The sequence below is a fragment of the Kryptolebias marmoratus genome, linkage group LG15 (assembly GCF_001649575.2).
Source record: "Kryptolebias marmoratus isolate JLee-2015 linkage group LG15, ASM164957v2, whole genome shotgun sequence".
In the NCBI taxonomy this organism is placed as follows: Eukaryota; Metazoa; Chordata; class Actinopteri; order Cyprinodontiformes; family Rivulidae; genus Kryptolebias; species Kryptolebias marmoratus.
This window is the reverse complement of record NC_051444.1, coordinates 33,176,322-33,193,550: the sequence shown is the minus strand read 5'-3', so window position 1 is coordinate 33,193,550 and position 17,229 is coordinate 33,176,322. Positions and strand designations below refer to the sequence as shown.

The 17,229-nt window shown below is 38.4% G+C and overlaps 1 protein-coding gene across 9 annotated transcripts in view; it reads right to left on the bottom strand.

Moving 5' to 3' along the window:
• Positions 1-17,229, bottom strand: part of LOC108243991 (serine/threonine-protein kinase BRSK2) — a 263,837-nt gene that overhangs the window by 55,850 nt on the left and 190,758 nt on the right. For 3 of the 9 annotated variants that reach the window (XM_017429805.3, XM_017429801.3, XM_017429806.3), the window contains exons 12-14: positions 15,914-16,067; positions 11,240-11,299; positions 6,585-6,645 (exon numbers count right to left, since the gene is read on the bottom strand). In XM_017429805.3, coding sequence (XP_017285294.1) covers positions 6,585-6,645; positions 11,240-11,299; positions 15,914-16,067 — 275 coding nt within the window. The remainder of the gene's footprint in view (positions 1-6,584; positions 6,646-11,239; positions 11,300-15,913; positions 16,068-17,229) is intronic. The other 6 variants (XM_017429802.3, XM_017429807.3, XM_017429803.3 and 3 more) reach the window with 3 other exon arrangements.

Genomic DNA, 17,229 nt, shown 5'->3' with positions numbered 1-17,229 from the left:
CTGTAGAGGCCACTCTTGCATCCCAAAAGTTCCAGAATCCAAAAATGCCAGAGTAGTCCCGCAGGAGGAGGTTTTCGACTCACTTAAAATGAACAAAAAGCACTCGCGGAGACTCTTCCTGTTTCCAAGGAGTTTCTTTTACTCTCAAAATTAACAACACAAAAATAGCCTCCGAGTTGACTTCAAGAAAAATGTTAATTTGCGGTACAAAAACCATTTCACTCCTCACTCCTTCACCAAACAATCAGAGCTGCCCCAGCAGCTGTTTCTGCCTGTTAATCACTGCAGGAGGCTGACTGACAAGGAGGAGGAGGAGGGTCTAAGCAAAACAAATAAATAAATAAATACATAAATAAATATACAACAATAGATCTACCATTCACATGGCCTTACATCTGAGGAAATTAATTTAGCAATAAATAAATTCATTTAATTCTTAATAGGCTCCAACATATATATATATAAACATCATCCAAAAACCCTGCCATATTCTATTTTTGTAAAGCTCATTAAAAATGGACTGAGACAAAGTGGAAAACTGTTCTGTGGTCAGGCGCATCAAAATTTCAAATTTGTTTTAGAAACCCTGGGTGCCGTGTCCTCCGTACTAAAGAAAGGGATCATTCAGCCTGTTATCAACGCACAGTTCAAAAGCCTGCCTCTCTGATGATATAGGGGGGCATTACTTTCTATAGCATGGTGAGCTTGCAAATGTAGAAAAGCACCATCAATACAGAAAAGTACACTGAATAAAAATATAAATGCAACACTTATTTGTGCTCCCAATATTCATGAGCTGAATTCAAAGATTTAAGACTTCTATGTACACAATAAGTCTCTTTCTCTCAAATATTGTCAGAAAACCAGTCAATATCTACCCCCAAAGCTAGGGAGGTGGTTCAGAAGAACTGCCCACCTATAGCATTTGCTATTGTGTAGTACACCCAAAATAATTTTGTAACCAATCTTTTTTTGTCTAGCAAAATTATAATAATTTTCTCTTTTTCTTAATTTTAGATTTAATATAAATTCTAGGAAATCACATGATGGACTTTGCACATATTTTAACTGTGCTGGGAAATAGACTGGTAAATACAAGCAGCATCCGTGTGGAACCTTTTGTTTGTGGACAACTGTGATGACAAGTAGTATTAGATGAGGCCCCTTGCCTTCCCGTCAGACGCCATCTGAATGACAACCGCTGCACATCGTGTGTTCATTGCTACTGCACTTTTTTCTGTACTTTACAGGTTAGTGGTCAACCAAACACTAGGCAATTTATCCTCAAAGTGTAACTAAACTGTACAGATGGTACAGAAAGAGTAGTAATGTGAGTTTAGAAAATGTTTGTGTGTTTAGAAAGGCACTTTTTACTTCATTGCTCCATGTAGCGTTAGGTTCACTTTCACGGGTTAATTTGCCCTGCTCAGGTTCTTGATGGTGGAGTTGGGTAGCTTAGCCCTATGTATTTTCTTGGAGACATGTTGCAAAGTTAATCTGTGGTGTATATTGATTTCCCACACACTTGCAGAAATTTGTGAAATATTGTTAAGTACCTCATTCAGTATGATAAGTAATTTCAAAGATATGTGCTAACAAGAAACAGTGTTTGCAGAGCAAGTTCACTTGTCAAAGGTCAGTTTTTTAAGTTCAGGTTTGCTGATAATTTTTATTTTTATTACCAGAGTGAAAGTAAAACTATGAGTAAGTGCTTAAGTCTAGAAACATTGCAATTAAGCAAATTGATATTTTTGGATACAGTCAAATGCTACTGTAGTTTTTATTATGCCATCATAGTAGCCTAAGTTGTTGCTTGTTTTATATTCAGTGCTTGATTTATACAAAGATTCTCTTCAAGTCCAATGTGGTTCAAGACACTGGAAATCTGGATGTGATGAGTAGATTTATTGGAAGAAAATTAAATACGTGGGCACTTTATAGCACTCATAATACAGTTATTAGAAGCTGAAGTAAAATGACTAAAGCTCTGGGAAATGTTTGTATGAAAAGGAGTTATTGTAAATTAAAGAGACACAATCTAGGTGGCAACCGAGAAACAATGTGTGTTCATTGCTGCTGTGCATTTTTATACTTTACAGTGTTATCATTTTGCTGAACCAATCCTGGGACTCGTAACAATTGTTTCCTAAGGGACCATTTACAAAGCGGAACTTTTGGGACCCTGCCATTTGCATTTCATAAGAAGCTGCAACATGTGAAATCCCACATGCGCACCACAGATGGCTGCAGTCAATAGCTGTTCTGCACGAGAAGATCAACAACATTAATAATGGCGGATAGCAAAGTACTGTCTATGTTACACTCACTTTTCAACATGTAGCAGCAACCCAACCTCACTTTAAGTCTAGGGTTGGGCATTGAGCCTCGAGAATCAATTGGAATTGGGACTAACATGCCGATTCTCCCGGAATCATTCAAACTTTAAAATTTCAATTCCTAGTTTTGATACACAGAAACATAAGCTGCAGAACACAACAAAGAAGATTCCGCAGGAAGTGTGCGCATAACCACGGACAGTGTGCAGCAGCAACCTGGACGCATAACCAATTTAAATCACTGTAGCAGAAGAAATACACCCTCTATGAGATTCCATTTAGATTTGTGTAAAAAGTACAGACTTCAAACTATACTCCAGTTTTTAAATTGTGCTGATAGGCCAAGGAAAAATAAAGTTGTGACTAATAATTCACACCACATCTTTATCTGAAAATCATCATCATGTTTAAAGCATGTTAGAGTGAGAGGCAGCAGCGAAGACAGAGAGTCTCAGGGAGAAAACAACCCCAACCTCTATCAGATCTCACCCCCAACCCTGCCACGTGAAAAAAAAACACACACCCCTCTCCAATCTGACTGACGCCCAACATTATTAGTCGAGCGCTAAAACATGTAAAGGAAGAAGAAGAAAGAGGCGCAAAAGTTGAAGGAAGTTCAGCAGCAAGCGTGGGAGTGAGTAATCAGATTTGTGATATTTACCGTGTTTGTATTTAATAGTTAGGGTCTAGTATAGTGTGTTTACTGTTAAGTTAATCAGTTTGAGTCAAACCAATGAGGCAATTTTTGAACGTGGAGCTCCAGCTTCTGTTTGAGCTGAAGGAGCCAGAGATGATGGCCTCAGCCTAGCCCCGCACTGCAGTTAGTATCAGGTAAGTAAAACAATTAAATACATCTTATACCAACACTCAGACAGCTAACAAGTTATACTCAACATAAAACGGTGGGTCAACTCAAATGCAAATACCCAGCTAATGTTTGCCCATGTATTTTTTTCTCAAATAAATAACCTGAAATTAATAGCATTAGCAAGGCAGTTGATCAGAGTCTGTGAGGTGTTACTTCATTCACCATAGCATCCAAGGTACAGATGTTGAAGAGTGCCACAAAAAGGTTACAGCAAAAATTCAATCAGAATTGAGAATCGTTAGGAACCAAAATCAAAACAAGCAATCGTTAAAATTCAAACAATGCCCAATCCTATGTAAGTCTAAAGAAGTCTGTGTATTCACTATTTTGTATGTAAATGTTTCCATGCTAGAGAGACTGGAGTCTGTACACATCTGTGTGTAAGCACCTACTAGTGGCCTGGCATGGGAACTACAGCTGGTTGATGTGTTTGCAAAGAAACACTCAAGGAGAATGCAGCTGGGCTCTCATCCTATTCCAGATTGAGAAATGACATGATGCACAAGTCTAGAATTTTTGTAATTTATATTTGCTACCTTTGTATTGGAAATAAAAGTTTTGCTAAATTAGATCTTGTGAGGGAGTTACCCCTCACTAACAGGCGCTGTATGTTTGCATTTTCTATATTTTAATTTAATTTATTAATGTGGGTTTTCTGTGGTATTTGGGATAGGTTTAAATCTGATTTGTTAATTTAACTTTAAGATTTTGTGTTGATTATTTTCTTCTTCTCTTTGAGGTCAGCTGGTCCTGTGTTGCCATGGAAGTGCGCCCATGAGCAGATATGGACCTGGTGTTCTCAATCAGCTTCACTGGGGAATCCACACTGATTGAGAGGGAGGGGAGATATTTTGGGATTTTGTCTGTGTAGATTGTTAGTTTTTAGCTTTGAAGGTGTTAAAGTTATTTGTAATTATTTAAATAAGTTAATTGTAACTATGTTAGTGTTTGTTCTAGCAAATTCTGTGTATAGGTAGGTTTAGAAATAGGCAGTGTAAATGTTTGTACCTCTTTGTAATTAGAAGTGGTACAGGCTCGTGGTTTAAAGGCTGTGTAATTTAGAATATGGGGGCTTTTTGTTCTTTGCCTCTGTGGATGGTTGGAGAAGGTGGAAATTGTGTCCTCCTGCCATGAAAATGTAAGAACTATCTTTTCTTTGAAGAAATTTATATAAACAAAAGAATCGGAGCTCTGCAAACTTTTTGATCCCGTCTGCTTTTTCTTTTTGTGTGCATGTTTTTTTTGTCCGTCCTGGAAGTTTTTGGTTTAAGTCTAACAGATCTGTTTGACAAACTTTTGTGTTAATAGGTATTTCAAGTATTGTATTAATATATTTCTAATTAGTTTAGTGCCAGTGCTACTTAATGTATGATTGATTTGAGAGGTATAAAATATCAAGTTTCTTAAATTTAAAATGCTCAAAATTGCAATTGTTTGGAAAGAAAAAATAAGAATGCTAAAAATGTGTAGCTATAGAATTGTACTAAAGAAATGAGTAAATGTTCTAGACAGTCACATTAATTTCTGTTTTGGGCAGAAACCCCTCAATGCCTCCAATGTGTGCCCTATCAGTGTATAAATGGAGTTTAAAGCACTGATTAGCCTCCATAGAATGATTTATTGAGATTAGCTTTGTAGAGATTCAATACTGTATGAATATATGTGTGGATGGGTAAAAGGAACAATATAAGTACAGTCCATTTACCTTTTATGTTGTGTTTGCTATATTAACATTTTTCAGTGGACCATGTACATCAGAATTACAGTTTTTAACCTTCCAATAAGTGTAGTATCTGGTGTAACCACCATTTGCCTCATGCAGTGAAACACATCTCCTTTGCAGAGTTGATCAGGCTGTTGATTGTGGCCTGTGGAATGTTGGTCCACTCCTCTTCAATGGCTATACAAAGTTGCTGGATATTGTTAGGTGTTCAACTAGCTTGCTTGAATTCCAAACCTCTCACCAATTGAAAACATTTGATGCAACATAAAACATAAAACATAAATAAATAAATAAAAACTATCCAGCTAGGAAACCCCAAGACTGTTGAACATCTAGAATCCTACATCAGAAAAGAACAAGACAAAATTCCCTCCAAAAACTGGTCTCCTCAGTTCCTGGACATTTATAGACTTTTGTTAAAGAAAAGAGGGGTTGCTTCTCACTGGTAAATATGCCACTTTTTAAGTGTTCTGCCATCAAATTCCAAATTACCTATTTCTTTCCAAACAAATTGTACAATTTCTTAGTTTAGCTTTTGATATATTTATTATGTTCCGTTGTGAATAAAATATGGGTCTGTGAGATTTGCAAATAACTGCATTCTGTTTTTATTTACATAATGATCCATAATGGCCTTTTATTTTACATCCTAACTTTTTAAAAATTAATGTTGTAAAATAAAGCTAAATAAAATTTAAAAACAAGGAAAAATAAAGTGGAAAAAGATAGTTTGAAGGTTAGGAAAACAACATACAAGAACAAAAGTATTTAAGCATATTCAATTAGCATTAAATAATACATGTGAATTTTAATGAAAAATTGTATTTCACATATTGAAATACAACTTAACATTTTTCCGTATTTACTTTTGTATTAGTTCACAGATTAATTAGTTGTTTTGGAACTTCTAGCATGCCATAATTGAGCTTGCATGTTTAAAAGGAATAAAGTTTGTGCATGAGGCCAAAATAGTTTTATTTTACAGTTCTATAAGAGCTAAGAAAAAACAATAGTCTACCATAGTCTAACAAAGTCTACCTTTGTTTGTTTGCAGTTTGATGAGCAGAAAATGTGCCACAGTGAGAAATAAAACAAGATTTGTTTTGTACATTTTTTTGATGATTTGCAGCCTGCATCTTCTTTGGGAAGGGGTTTAAAAAAAACAACAAAAACAAAACAGTTAACCGTTTCATCACTGTAGGGGGCAGTTTTCAGGTGTCTTTTCAGTGAGTCGGATCGATTCTTCTTCAAATATGCAGCCGGGTACTGCACATCTTTGTTTTGTATGGCAATAAATAAAATAAATAAATCCATACCGTATCTCATCTAGAGTTCAGAGTTTAGCCTCCGATGGATGCGGCCCCACTTCATCTAAAGGTCTGTGTGACAAGCAGCTCAGTACAGTTTGGATTTTATGTCTCATTGGGGTCAGAAGGCTTTAACTTCAATAGGAAAAAATCTGGATTCATTGTTCAGGATCTGCTCTGCATCCAACAGGCTTTGATGAAGTTCTGCTGCTGATAGGAGGTTGAGGTGGATGGATGTATGTGTGTGTGTGTGTGTGTGTGTGTGTGTGTGTAAAAAGCATGCCAGCAGAACCAGCCAGCCAGGTGCATCATGGGAAACCATTCAGTGCATACAAGGAATGGACACTTACCCTGGGACTGCTGAGAGGACTCGTGGACAGACCGGAGGATGCTCCGCTAACTGATCGTGACCTAAACACATAAAATAAAATTTATACTTAGAAAGTGAACAATAACAATAACCATCTTCACCAACATTTAGATCTGAGAACCAACTTAAGTTCATGTCAAACAAATAAAAAGTTCAAACATCTAAGCATTTAAAACACAAACCAAATGCAGAATTCATTAAGTCATGTCAAATTTATTTATATATTATATATTCAGCAACAAGGTGGTTCAAAGTGATTTACATCATAAAAACACAAAAATACAAAGTTATCATGAAAACACACACAATAATTAATGATTCAAAAAATAATTCAAAATATTCAGCTAATTTAATTGAAGTCATAAAAATATTGTCATGCATTAAAACACATTGATTAACATCACAGCACAGGCTGGAGATCACCTATTCAGCTAATTCAGCTAAAGTCATAAAGCAGGAGAAAATAAACTAAGTCATACTAAAATAAGCTAAAGAAAACCAAACTAAGATCATATTCAGACCTGACACATTTGGTCCGCTTTAATCAAAGCAGAGTTCGTTTCCAGCATTGGTCCGGACTTTTTGTGCAGGTGTGAATACAGTCATGCGAACTCCGGTGCGGATCAAACAACCGGACCAAGACCCGCTTTTTGAGGTGGTCTCGGTCTGCTTCCAAATGAAATCGAATGTGCACATAACAAATCCAGCACGCAGGACTTCCATCTTTATTTCCAACCGCTGCCCCCGTCTTTCTGTCCAATGGGAGCAATGACCGTCACCCACGTGGCTTTGTTTATAAATTATAGTCCGCTTACAAAAAAGCACAATGTGAATGCAAACCGCACCAAACGAAAAAAATAAAGTCCACTTTTGGTGCGGACCAAACAAGCGGACCAAAGGACTTTCCTGGTGTGAACACACCCTAAGATATAATATACTGCGTTAATTAGGGTAAACTAAGATGTAAAAGAGCTAAACTAAACTTATCTAAAACACAGGCTAAACTAAACTAAACTAAAATATTAAATAAGCTTAGCCAAGCAAACCTAAAATAAGTTTAAGCAAGCAAATGCAGGACAAAATAGACTTAGTTATACTAAAATAAACTGAGCAAAACCAAACTAAGATATAATAAACTGGGTTAATTAAGGTATAATAAGCTAACATAGACATAAACTAAACTAGGATTTAATAATTTCAGCTGAACAGACTAAGATAAACTTTACCTTTGCTAATGCTAATTCAACTATGCTAATGACACAATGGACAAGGGAGGGAGGGAGCAGCGGGGGATGGGGGTGGAAGGAGGGAGGGAGGGAGGAATGGGGGAGGTAAACCAATGAACACTCCCAGTGTTTCTCTTTTCTTCCCCTCATGAACTTTCAATTTTCATTCATGTCACTTTTAATATTTCCCTCCTTCCTCTCATTCCTTTTTTTCCTTAGCTATCATCAGATAAACACACACTCACACACCGTCCAAAACCCACACGCAAACCTGCAGACGACTCAAGGATTTAATTACTCATGGACAATCTGACTTTATAGAAAATTAAAAATGAAAACAGTTAATCCTAATCCCTTTAAGTCCAAACATTTATTGAAGGAATACATATCACCACATACCTTTCATTTTCTTTTTTTCATCATAAAAAGATTTTAAAGTTATAACCATTCTGGTCAACCCTTGAAACTAACATTTTGCAGTCTTTTGAGATATTGTGAGTTGCTACACTTGGAATATGCATTGTAAATGACTCAATTATGAACACATTAAATTTTAGTTTGATATCTGTAAAAATGATTGAGTTACAGCCATTTTTTGTTGGTTAATGTTGATTAGTTTATGGCAGCCATATTTAACTGAATGAACTCCAAACATTAATCACTTATACATGTGCATCTAGTGATTATTTTCTGAAGGTTTCTTTAAAATACATTTGTTGGCTCTTGAGATATTTTGTTAACAACAATATTTTGTTGACTGTAGTAGTTAATGACAATGTTTGAAAAACTATGCTAGCACAATCAATGCTCAGTAAAAGTTTGGTGGATGATTTTTAGCTACTACCACACCAAATATAAAATATTTATCAAATTTTGAGTTCTAGCCATTTTTATGTTTCCTGAAGTTTTTTAGTTGTAGTGGCCATCTTGAATAAGCTTGAATCCAAATGTTAATTAGTTGTAGATGTACATCCCATGATTAGCTTCTGAGAGTTTCAATAAAATCTGTCGAGTGGTTTGTGAGACATTTTGTTAATGCTATAGACCAGTGGTTCCCAAAGTGTGGGGCACGCCCCCTACGGGGGGCGCGATATGGATGAAGGAAAAAAACAAACAAAAAACAGTACTCGACTGTCACTTAAAGTGTAATATAGCAAAATAATTTGCCGCTCTTCACTGTCATTGCTGCTTTGCTTGAATGCCCTGTTTGGACCCGCAATGAATTATGGGATATGGTGAGCAGTGAAGGATACACCGCACCCATCCTTCAAATCTGGGGAAAAGAAGGACGCATTTGAAGGAGACTTCGAATTCGGACAGGCCTTGTCGCTACGCTGTGACACAATTGGCTGACAAATCCGTCCTTCAAAGGATGCAGACCCTGAATTCGGATACAGCTTTAATATTTATTCTACACATTTTTACAGCATTGGAAAACGTTACGAATGTTTATCATCCTACAGAAACCATATTAAAACAAAAATATATTTCCCACTCCCATCTTTTCCATTTTCAAACAGTTTTGAAAAAGCTCCAGGGAGCCACTAGGGTAGCGCTAAAGAGCCGCATGCCGACCCAAGACCTAGTTCACCAACAAACTCCTCAATGTCTGTCCAAGACTCCATCTCTGCCTTTGAGCTTCTTCTTCTGCCTGAGATGTTGTGACTGCAGCTCCATCTTCCACCTCAAACAGAAGCTGGAGCTCCAGGTTCAAAAATCATCTCATTAGTTTTACTCAAACACTCTAAAACTGTTTGAGTTCACACTAAACCCTAGCTATTTAATCCAAACACGCTAAATATCACAAACCTCATTACTCACTCCTGCGCTTGCTGTTTTTTTTTTTGTTGTTGTTGCCGCCAAAATAACTTGAACTTTTGCGCCTCTTTCTTCTTTTTTGTGTAATTTGTTTTTTGTTTTTTTTGTTTGTTTTTGTTGTTGCTTAACTGATAACTTTGGCAGGGTTGGAGGTGAGACCAGATGGAGGATGGGCAGTTTTCTCCCCAAGACTATTGCCCCTTTTATACGGGCTCTTCTTCAGAAGTCCCGCTCTACTCCGCTCTACTCGGCTTGGCTCTATAAAGAATGCATCGTGTTTCCACCGGCCAGTTTGGTCGGCAGCAGAAGAACACCTCCTTGTGTTGCGGGGGGCGGGGGTGCGCTACCAAAACTTGGCGCCAGTTGTGTAAACAACAGAAGAGCTATGGACAACATTGTCCCTGTGTTGTTGCTGTTTTTTAAACTTATGGGGATTTTCCTGAGACTTCAGGAAGAGAGGCGCAGTGGAAAAAATGCTCTGGATGCTGCGATTGTTGCGCAGAGTAGGACAGCTGTTATCTGCCGGAGATATCAGGCTTTACAGCGCCTTCAGCTGGGGGACAGACGGCAGAAACGCTGCAGGGTAAGCTAATGCTGTTGTTTATATTCCTACCGTTCGCTCTTTATGCTTGCATCTGGCCACACCCACGACCAATGAGTGAACAGGAGCTAAGCTTGCGCCACCCACCAAAGTAGGGCCGGCCCGGCTGGCCCTACTCCGAAGCAGGGACCAAAGAAGCAGGGATCGGCCTCGAAAAAATGCTGATGGAAACGCGCGCAAAGCAAGCAGAGTAGAGTGGAGCCGAGGCCTTTAGAGCCTGTATAAAAGGGGCATATGTCTTCGCTGCTGCCTCTCACTCTAACGCATTTCAAATATGGTGATGATGTTTTTAAGACAAAAGATGGGGGGTGATTTATTTATCATAATGCTGGTTTTCCTTGGCCTATCGACATGATTTAAAAACTGGTGTATAGTTTGAAGTCTGTACTATCAACACAAATTGAATTAGAATCTCAGAGAGGGTGCAATTGTCTTGCTAGAGCAATTAAAATTGGTCATGTGACTTGGACGGGGTGGTGCGTCTGTCGACTCAATAAGCTTCCTATGAATTACGAGCTGGTTATGGCTACTTGATCGGGTATGGCTTGTGGATGACGAGTCTCCCCATACCCAGTCGAAGCAAGGCCTTTTGCAGTACTGTTCAGGTAAGACCCAGCAAACCAGGATGACCTTATTACCCTTTGATGAAGGGCTGGGGTGAGCCACCCTCTAGGGAAGAAGTGCTTATAGAGGTGGGTCAGCGAGAGAATCACATACTCTATAAAATTGTTTTGTCTTTTTCTGTTCCAATTTATCTGCTCATGTTTTTAGTCCCACTGTAAATTTCACTCAGAAAGGCAAAACATCTATAATAAAAAACTGGTTATTTCTAAAAGAAAACAAGTAATTCATATTACATGCCACATTAAAAAGGCAAAGACAAAGTAAAAGTGAGAAACTTTAGACAGCAATTAACTAAAAGTAAACTACTTAAAAGAGAAGAGTTATCATAATACACCACACACTGAGACAAACTGAGTAGTCCAGTACCTTTCCTCCTTGCTGCAGTTAGTGTTTGTGATATCCAAGCTTTTACTGAAAATAGATTTGCTAAAAAGGAGGCAGACAGAAAATAAGGAGACAAAAAAGTAATCACATAAAGGGAATCCTAAAGTCTGGCATGCAGTGCACTAATTCAAGAAAGTTGTGCAAAAGAAAATATAAAGTAAATATGTAAATAATTTTAAAATAAAGCACAATAACAAAACATGCGCCGGTTAAGATACGAGGGGAGGCAAACCAAGAGGGGATGCACATTCAGAGGCCATGCTCAAGTCAGAGGAACAATCAACAAATTCAGATTATTAAAACAAGTTAAAAAACTGTCTTCTTTCAGCTGTTGGGCATGTTTCCTGCTAATAAATCCTTGTGGAGGAGATAAATCAGCAGGATATTGTCATGTTCCTGAGAGTTCCTGTTTGTTGTTGCTGTTTTGCTTTATTTCCTATGTTATTGTGCTTATGGTTTAACATGTTTTTTCTCCTTTTTTTAAAAATCTTTTGTGTTTAGTTTCTCAGTGTCTCCCCATGTATTCAGCCAAACTGAGCATCATTTTAATGTTTTATCAAACTTTTAATTGTTTTTATTTTTTGTTTGTGTTTTGGTCTCTTATGTTTGGTATTATCTTTTTACTATTTATTGTTTTGTGTGCAACACTTTGGCCAATGGCAATTTTTTTTTAAATGTGCTAAATATACAAATTTAATTTGATCAGCCATTTTTCACTGAGCTTCATGCCACCACCATCCTGGTCTCAACCACAGAAAGACCCCATGTCCCAGTGTGCTGAAGCCACACCCAAGCCCGACAGCTGTGCCGATGCTGCGCCCAAAGTCTGCTAGCTGCCTGAACACCGATGCCTCTCAGGTCTCTGAGAGGGTCAATCTCTCATTGATGCCTTCAGCCTATGAGATGATTGACACCTTGCCAATGCTTTCAGACTCCTAAAGGATCCACACCTCACAGATGCCTCCAGCTCTTAAGAGTGCCCCTCTGCCTTCAGTCTCCAAGGTTGTCCAGGAGGGTGTCCTTCTGTGTCCTTCTGCCTCCAGCTCTAGAGAGTCTCTCTCCACACTTCAATCCCAAACATATGCAATATACATAATGGAAACACATCTTGAATATTACACGTGACGTAATTTCACCAAATTTACTTAATTTCTCCACAATTAGAACCACAAATTAGACATTTTTGGATAAACCAGCATGTGTGGCGAAATAAGAAGCAATAGGCTCTTTCACAAAACAGTTCTGTGAAATAGCCACACAGACCAGTCTGTCTTTATGCTGCCTCTGGCCATTTAAAAATCACTGATGGAGCTGTCCACATCCTGCACAGATGTGAGCTTTCAGAAATAAAGTGACCATTGCAGAACTAAAAGAGGCATGAAGCAGAACTCATTAAATGTGCAATGGATGTCTCCTTTGTATCGTTTTCAAAACATAGCAAATTAACTAATTTTATTGATTTTCTTTGTGGTAGCTTTATTTAAAACTAAATGCAAAGTTGCTGTGCATCATCATCGAGCTTCTCTCAATAATAATTTTTTTGCTATTGTTTAATCCCATGACCAGGTGGTTGCACATGTCATCACTTCATCACATTATTGAGCCTCAAAGCTGGCTTACCTTGCTTCATGGCACAATTAACATTGAGGTGGGTGGTGTCCACCCCCTTGCTGCTTCGCTCCATTCAGAAATCACACTGAGGTAGCCAGAAGGTCTCTAAGTCCAGGCCTGGGGTGTCTTGTGAAAAAAGACTAGTGTTACAGGGGTTTACCAACTAGTAGAACTGTTGTTATGTTGTTATTCTGTGGAAAACTAACTCTGTTTCTTTTCATTTATATAAAAGGGGTGCAACAGTATGCCTAAGTCAAATTTCAGTGTGTACCTCAGTTTTAGGGTCACAATTCTATACATCAAGAAAAAGTTTAAAAGTGTCAATTTTTGAACGAGATAACAACCCTCTCAGAAGAAGATACAGAAAATATTTGCGATACCAGATCATCTACAGTGTTGTGTCAGAAATAATAGGAGAAAACAGAAAACACAGTTTGTTGATTTTTATCAATTTAAGATGAAAATGTCAGCAGAAAATTCCAGGGATGAGACAATTCCATACAGCAGAACATGGCTGCCCTAAGATAGCAAAATAATGTATTTATACAAGTTGATGGCATTTATGAAAGGGACAAGGACATCAGTTCTTGTCAGAGCTGGAAAGTGGTAAAACATGATCAGACGTGTACTTTACAAGATACTTCGCTTGCGCTTGAAAACACATCACTAAGTCTTTTCATTGCATATAGCAAAATAGGATTTGGTAAATTTATCATAAAATTAAAAAGGTATTTCCACTGTCTTAAGCATCTAATTAAAAAGGTAAACAGTGTCCAACATACCATGTGTGAAACAATGTCCCTCTTTTGTCCAAAAATAGCACAAAAATAAGGACTGTTTGAAATAAATTGGCCCAGAATTGATAAAAAAAATAAGAAAATACAGAATTGAATAACAATATGACTAAGTGCTAAGGTACTGTAGGTGGTGAACTAGAGTAGGATAATGAGGCTTGATATCAGGGATATTGAATACACACAAATGGATTACCGTAGTGGCTGCTTCAATGTGTGCAATTTTTGACTCATTTGGCTTTCTATACATCCTCCTCTTGCTCTCCACTATGCTTGTCTTTAATCACTGGAACTGCCAGGCTTTTCCACACTGCTGATTTGACAAAAACATTCTGCACTTCAAGCTCCTGCGTGTCATCTTAACTCCCAGTTCTTGCTTTGCTTTGGTGTAGAGTGCTTTAGTTATGCCCCTTTTCTACCAGTGTTACGCCGAGACGCGTTCTCCCATCAGATATGGTTCCCCCTGCGTCTCCGTGCCTCTCATTTCATAAGCAGTTTATACACCCCATCAGATCCCGTTTCCCCATAGTATCTGACAGCCATATATGGCCCGTCAGATACCGTTCCCCCAGCTAAACAGAAGGGGAAACGGGCTCTGATGGGGTGTATAAACTGCTTATGAAATGGTTTCTGGTCCTACCTTTCGTTGGTGACACAAGCTTAGCTCCTGTTCACTCATGGGTCCTGGGTGTGGCCAGATGCAAGCATAAAGAGTGAACGGTAGGAATATAAACAACAGCGTTAGCTTATGCTGCAACGTTTATGCCGTCTGTCCCCCAGCTGGAGGCGCTGTAAAGCCTGAAATCTCCAGCAGATAACAGCTGTCCTACGCCGCGCAACAATCGCGGCATCCAAAGCATTTCTTCCACTGCGCCTCTCTTCCTGAAGTCTCAGGAGAATCCCCATAAGTTTAAAAAACAGCAACAACACAGGGCCAACGTTGTCCATAGCTCTTCCGTTGTTTACACAAAACTGGCCGGTGGAGACAGGATGCATTTTTTATGGAACCAAGCTGAGCCCAGCAGAGTAGAGTGGGGCTTCTGTTATAGAGCCAGTGGAAAAGTGGCATTGGAAGCTTCCTTTACTCCTTTTTTATTTTAGGAGTTGCTTAAAGGGAATTTAAAAAAAGAAAACTAGCACATTTCTCGATGAGAGTGATGATTGCCTGTGACTAACTTATTCTTCATCTTCTATCTTTGATGCCTGTACCATGACAGTTTGGTACTGTACAAAAACATGTATATTTACACCCCAATTAGACAGATATTGTGCGGTAACATTTTATGATTGTCTAGGAAAATATAAACTTATTGCACAATGAATTTACTTTGGTAACACTGAGCCATGTATCGCTTATTGTATCATGTTGTGAGGTACCCTGTGAATCTCCACTACCATTAAATTAATGAAAAAGTGACCAGTCTTTTATATTTTTATATATATATATATATATATATATATATATGTATGTATATGTGTCTGTGAAGGACTTGCGACCTGGGGTTTCCCCTGCCTCTTGTTCCTATCTCTGCCGGAGATAGGAACCAGCTGCCAACAACCCAGAAAGGAGAAGCGGGTAAAGAAAATGGATAGATGGATGGATGTATTTGTGTGTGTCTGCATATATGTTTATAATTATAGTTTTTTGTAATTATAATTATAAACCCCCAACTTTGGTGGTCCCTTCCAGTAATAAGGACGTATGTTTCATCCACAGAAACATACCAGATGTATTATATGACTAAACATTTTGAAACCAGTATGGTTTTTGCCCTCCTTGACAGCATGCCCCATGCACACTTTGCACACAAATTAATGCCTGTTCATGCAGTTTTACAGCTGTAAAGATGTTCGGCCAGAGCTAACACCCAGATTCTGACAAAGTCTGAAACAGAAGTTTACGTCAAGTCTATGCAATGTTTACTGCACATCGTAAGCCAACAGAGACAGAAGAATATGTCATGTATTTAACTGCAGCTCAGTGAAGCAGGGATAGATTTGCATCTGTGAAGGAATCTCACAGTGAAAAACTGAAATGAGGTCAGATTGAATGATGTGACAGAAACATTCAAGCATACAGTATTTTGATGGAGAGCAGCTGAGCTAAAACTCTGTCTGAACTGAACCTAAATACAATATTTATCACAACAATAAGCCAGTCACAATCATCATTTATACTTTTAGACAACATGTGACCCAGAAACACATCCGCCCATGCACATGTACACATGTGCAGAAATCTGTTTCTCACCTTTGACCGTGGGTGGCCATGTCGATGGCCCGTCGTACCGGGACGGGAGATCCCCCCTCTGTGACAGTCAGAACTTCCATGGACTTCCTCTCTGGTCTCCGCTTGCCATGGCGGCTCAGCATGGGTGAGTCCACACGCTTCCTAGGAGGGTCTGCTGAGTGCAGGTCAGTCAAAGACAATGAGAGGAACAGCAAAAAAAAACAAAAAACACTCAGAATCATTGAAACTGAAGCAACCTGTTCAGCATCAAAGCATTTGGAGAATTATCTATTGAATAAATGACATACTAAGTTTTTAACAAATACTGTATATCAATTTACACATGCAAAAGATTTTTTTTTGCTAAACTCTATATGTAATCTTGTGCAAAATTTTAAAGGTTTATAGTGAATAAAAGAATCAAAGCAGAGCTGTAATGAGAGCTTGATGTGAATTTTATGTAAATCACAGTGTAATACAAAACTGACTGCAAAATAAGGTCAATACTTTTGCATGAATTGCTGTGAAAATGGTAGTTGTTTTATAACGAAAGAAATGCACATTTGTCTTGGCTGTGTTCAGACTAGCTGTTAGCTCATTAATCCAGCCAGAATTAAACTACATTTCTTCAGTGACATCATTCAAAGAGCTATCTACAACAAGTAAGACATTATTTGTTATTTCCATAGAATCCCACTACAAAATGTCCCATATATTTCTTCAATTGTGTTGCCAGCAAAACAGATTTACGATGGCTGTTCAATCTAGTCTCTTACCAATAGGACATGCCCGAAAAAACAAGAAAAAAGAAGTGTCCAGTGGACATCCTAATCAGATGCCTTAACCACCTCAACTGGCTCCTGTTGATGTGAAGAAGCAGCAGCTCTACTGTGAACTCCCCCCAGATGATAGAACTCCTCACCTCATCGCTAATGCTGAGCCTGACCACCCTATGAAGAAAGCTGATTTCAGTCCCTTCTATCCGGGATCTTGTTCTTTGGTCATGATCCAAACTTAGATGGACCAGTAAATCGAGAGTTTCGACTCAAATGTTTCTATACCACAACTGACTAAAGTAAGACCTTTATTACTGCTGATGAGGTACTGATTTGTTGATGCATCTCCAACTCCATCCTACTATCACTCGTGAACGGGACTTCCAGATACTTGAACTCAGGGGTGGAAATTAGCACCTGCCACCGGCCAAATGTAAATATTTAAAGTGGCGGGTGAATTTGATCAACACACACGCCACTGTGGCGGGTTGGCAATTTGAACAGAAAAGGTGTTATTTGTCCTCTTGACATATAGGGGGCAGCAATGTGCTCGAGTTGCTG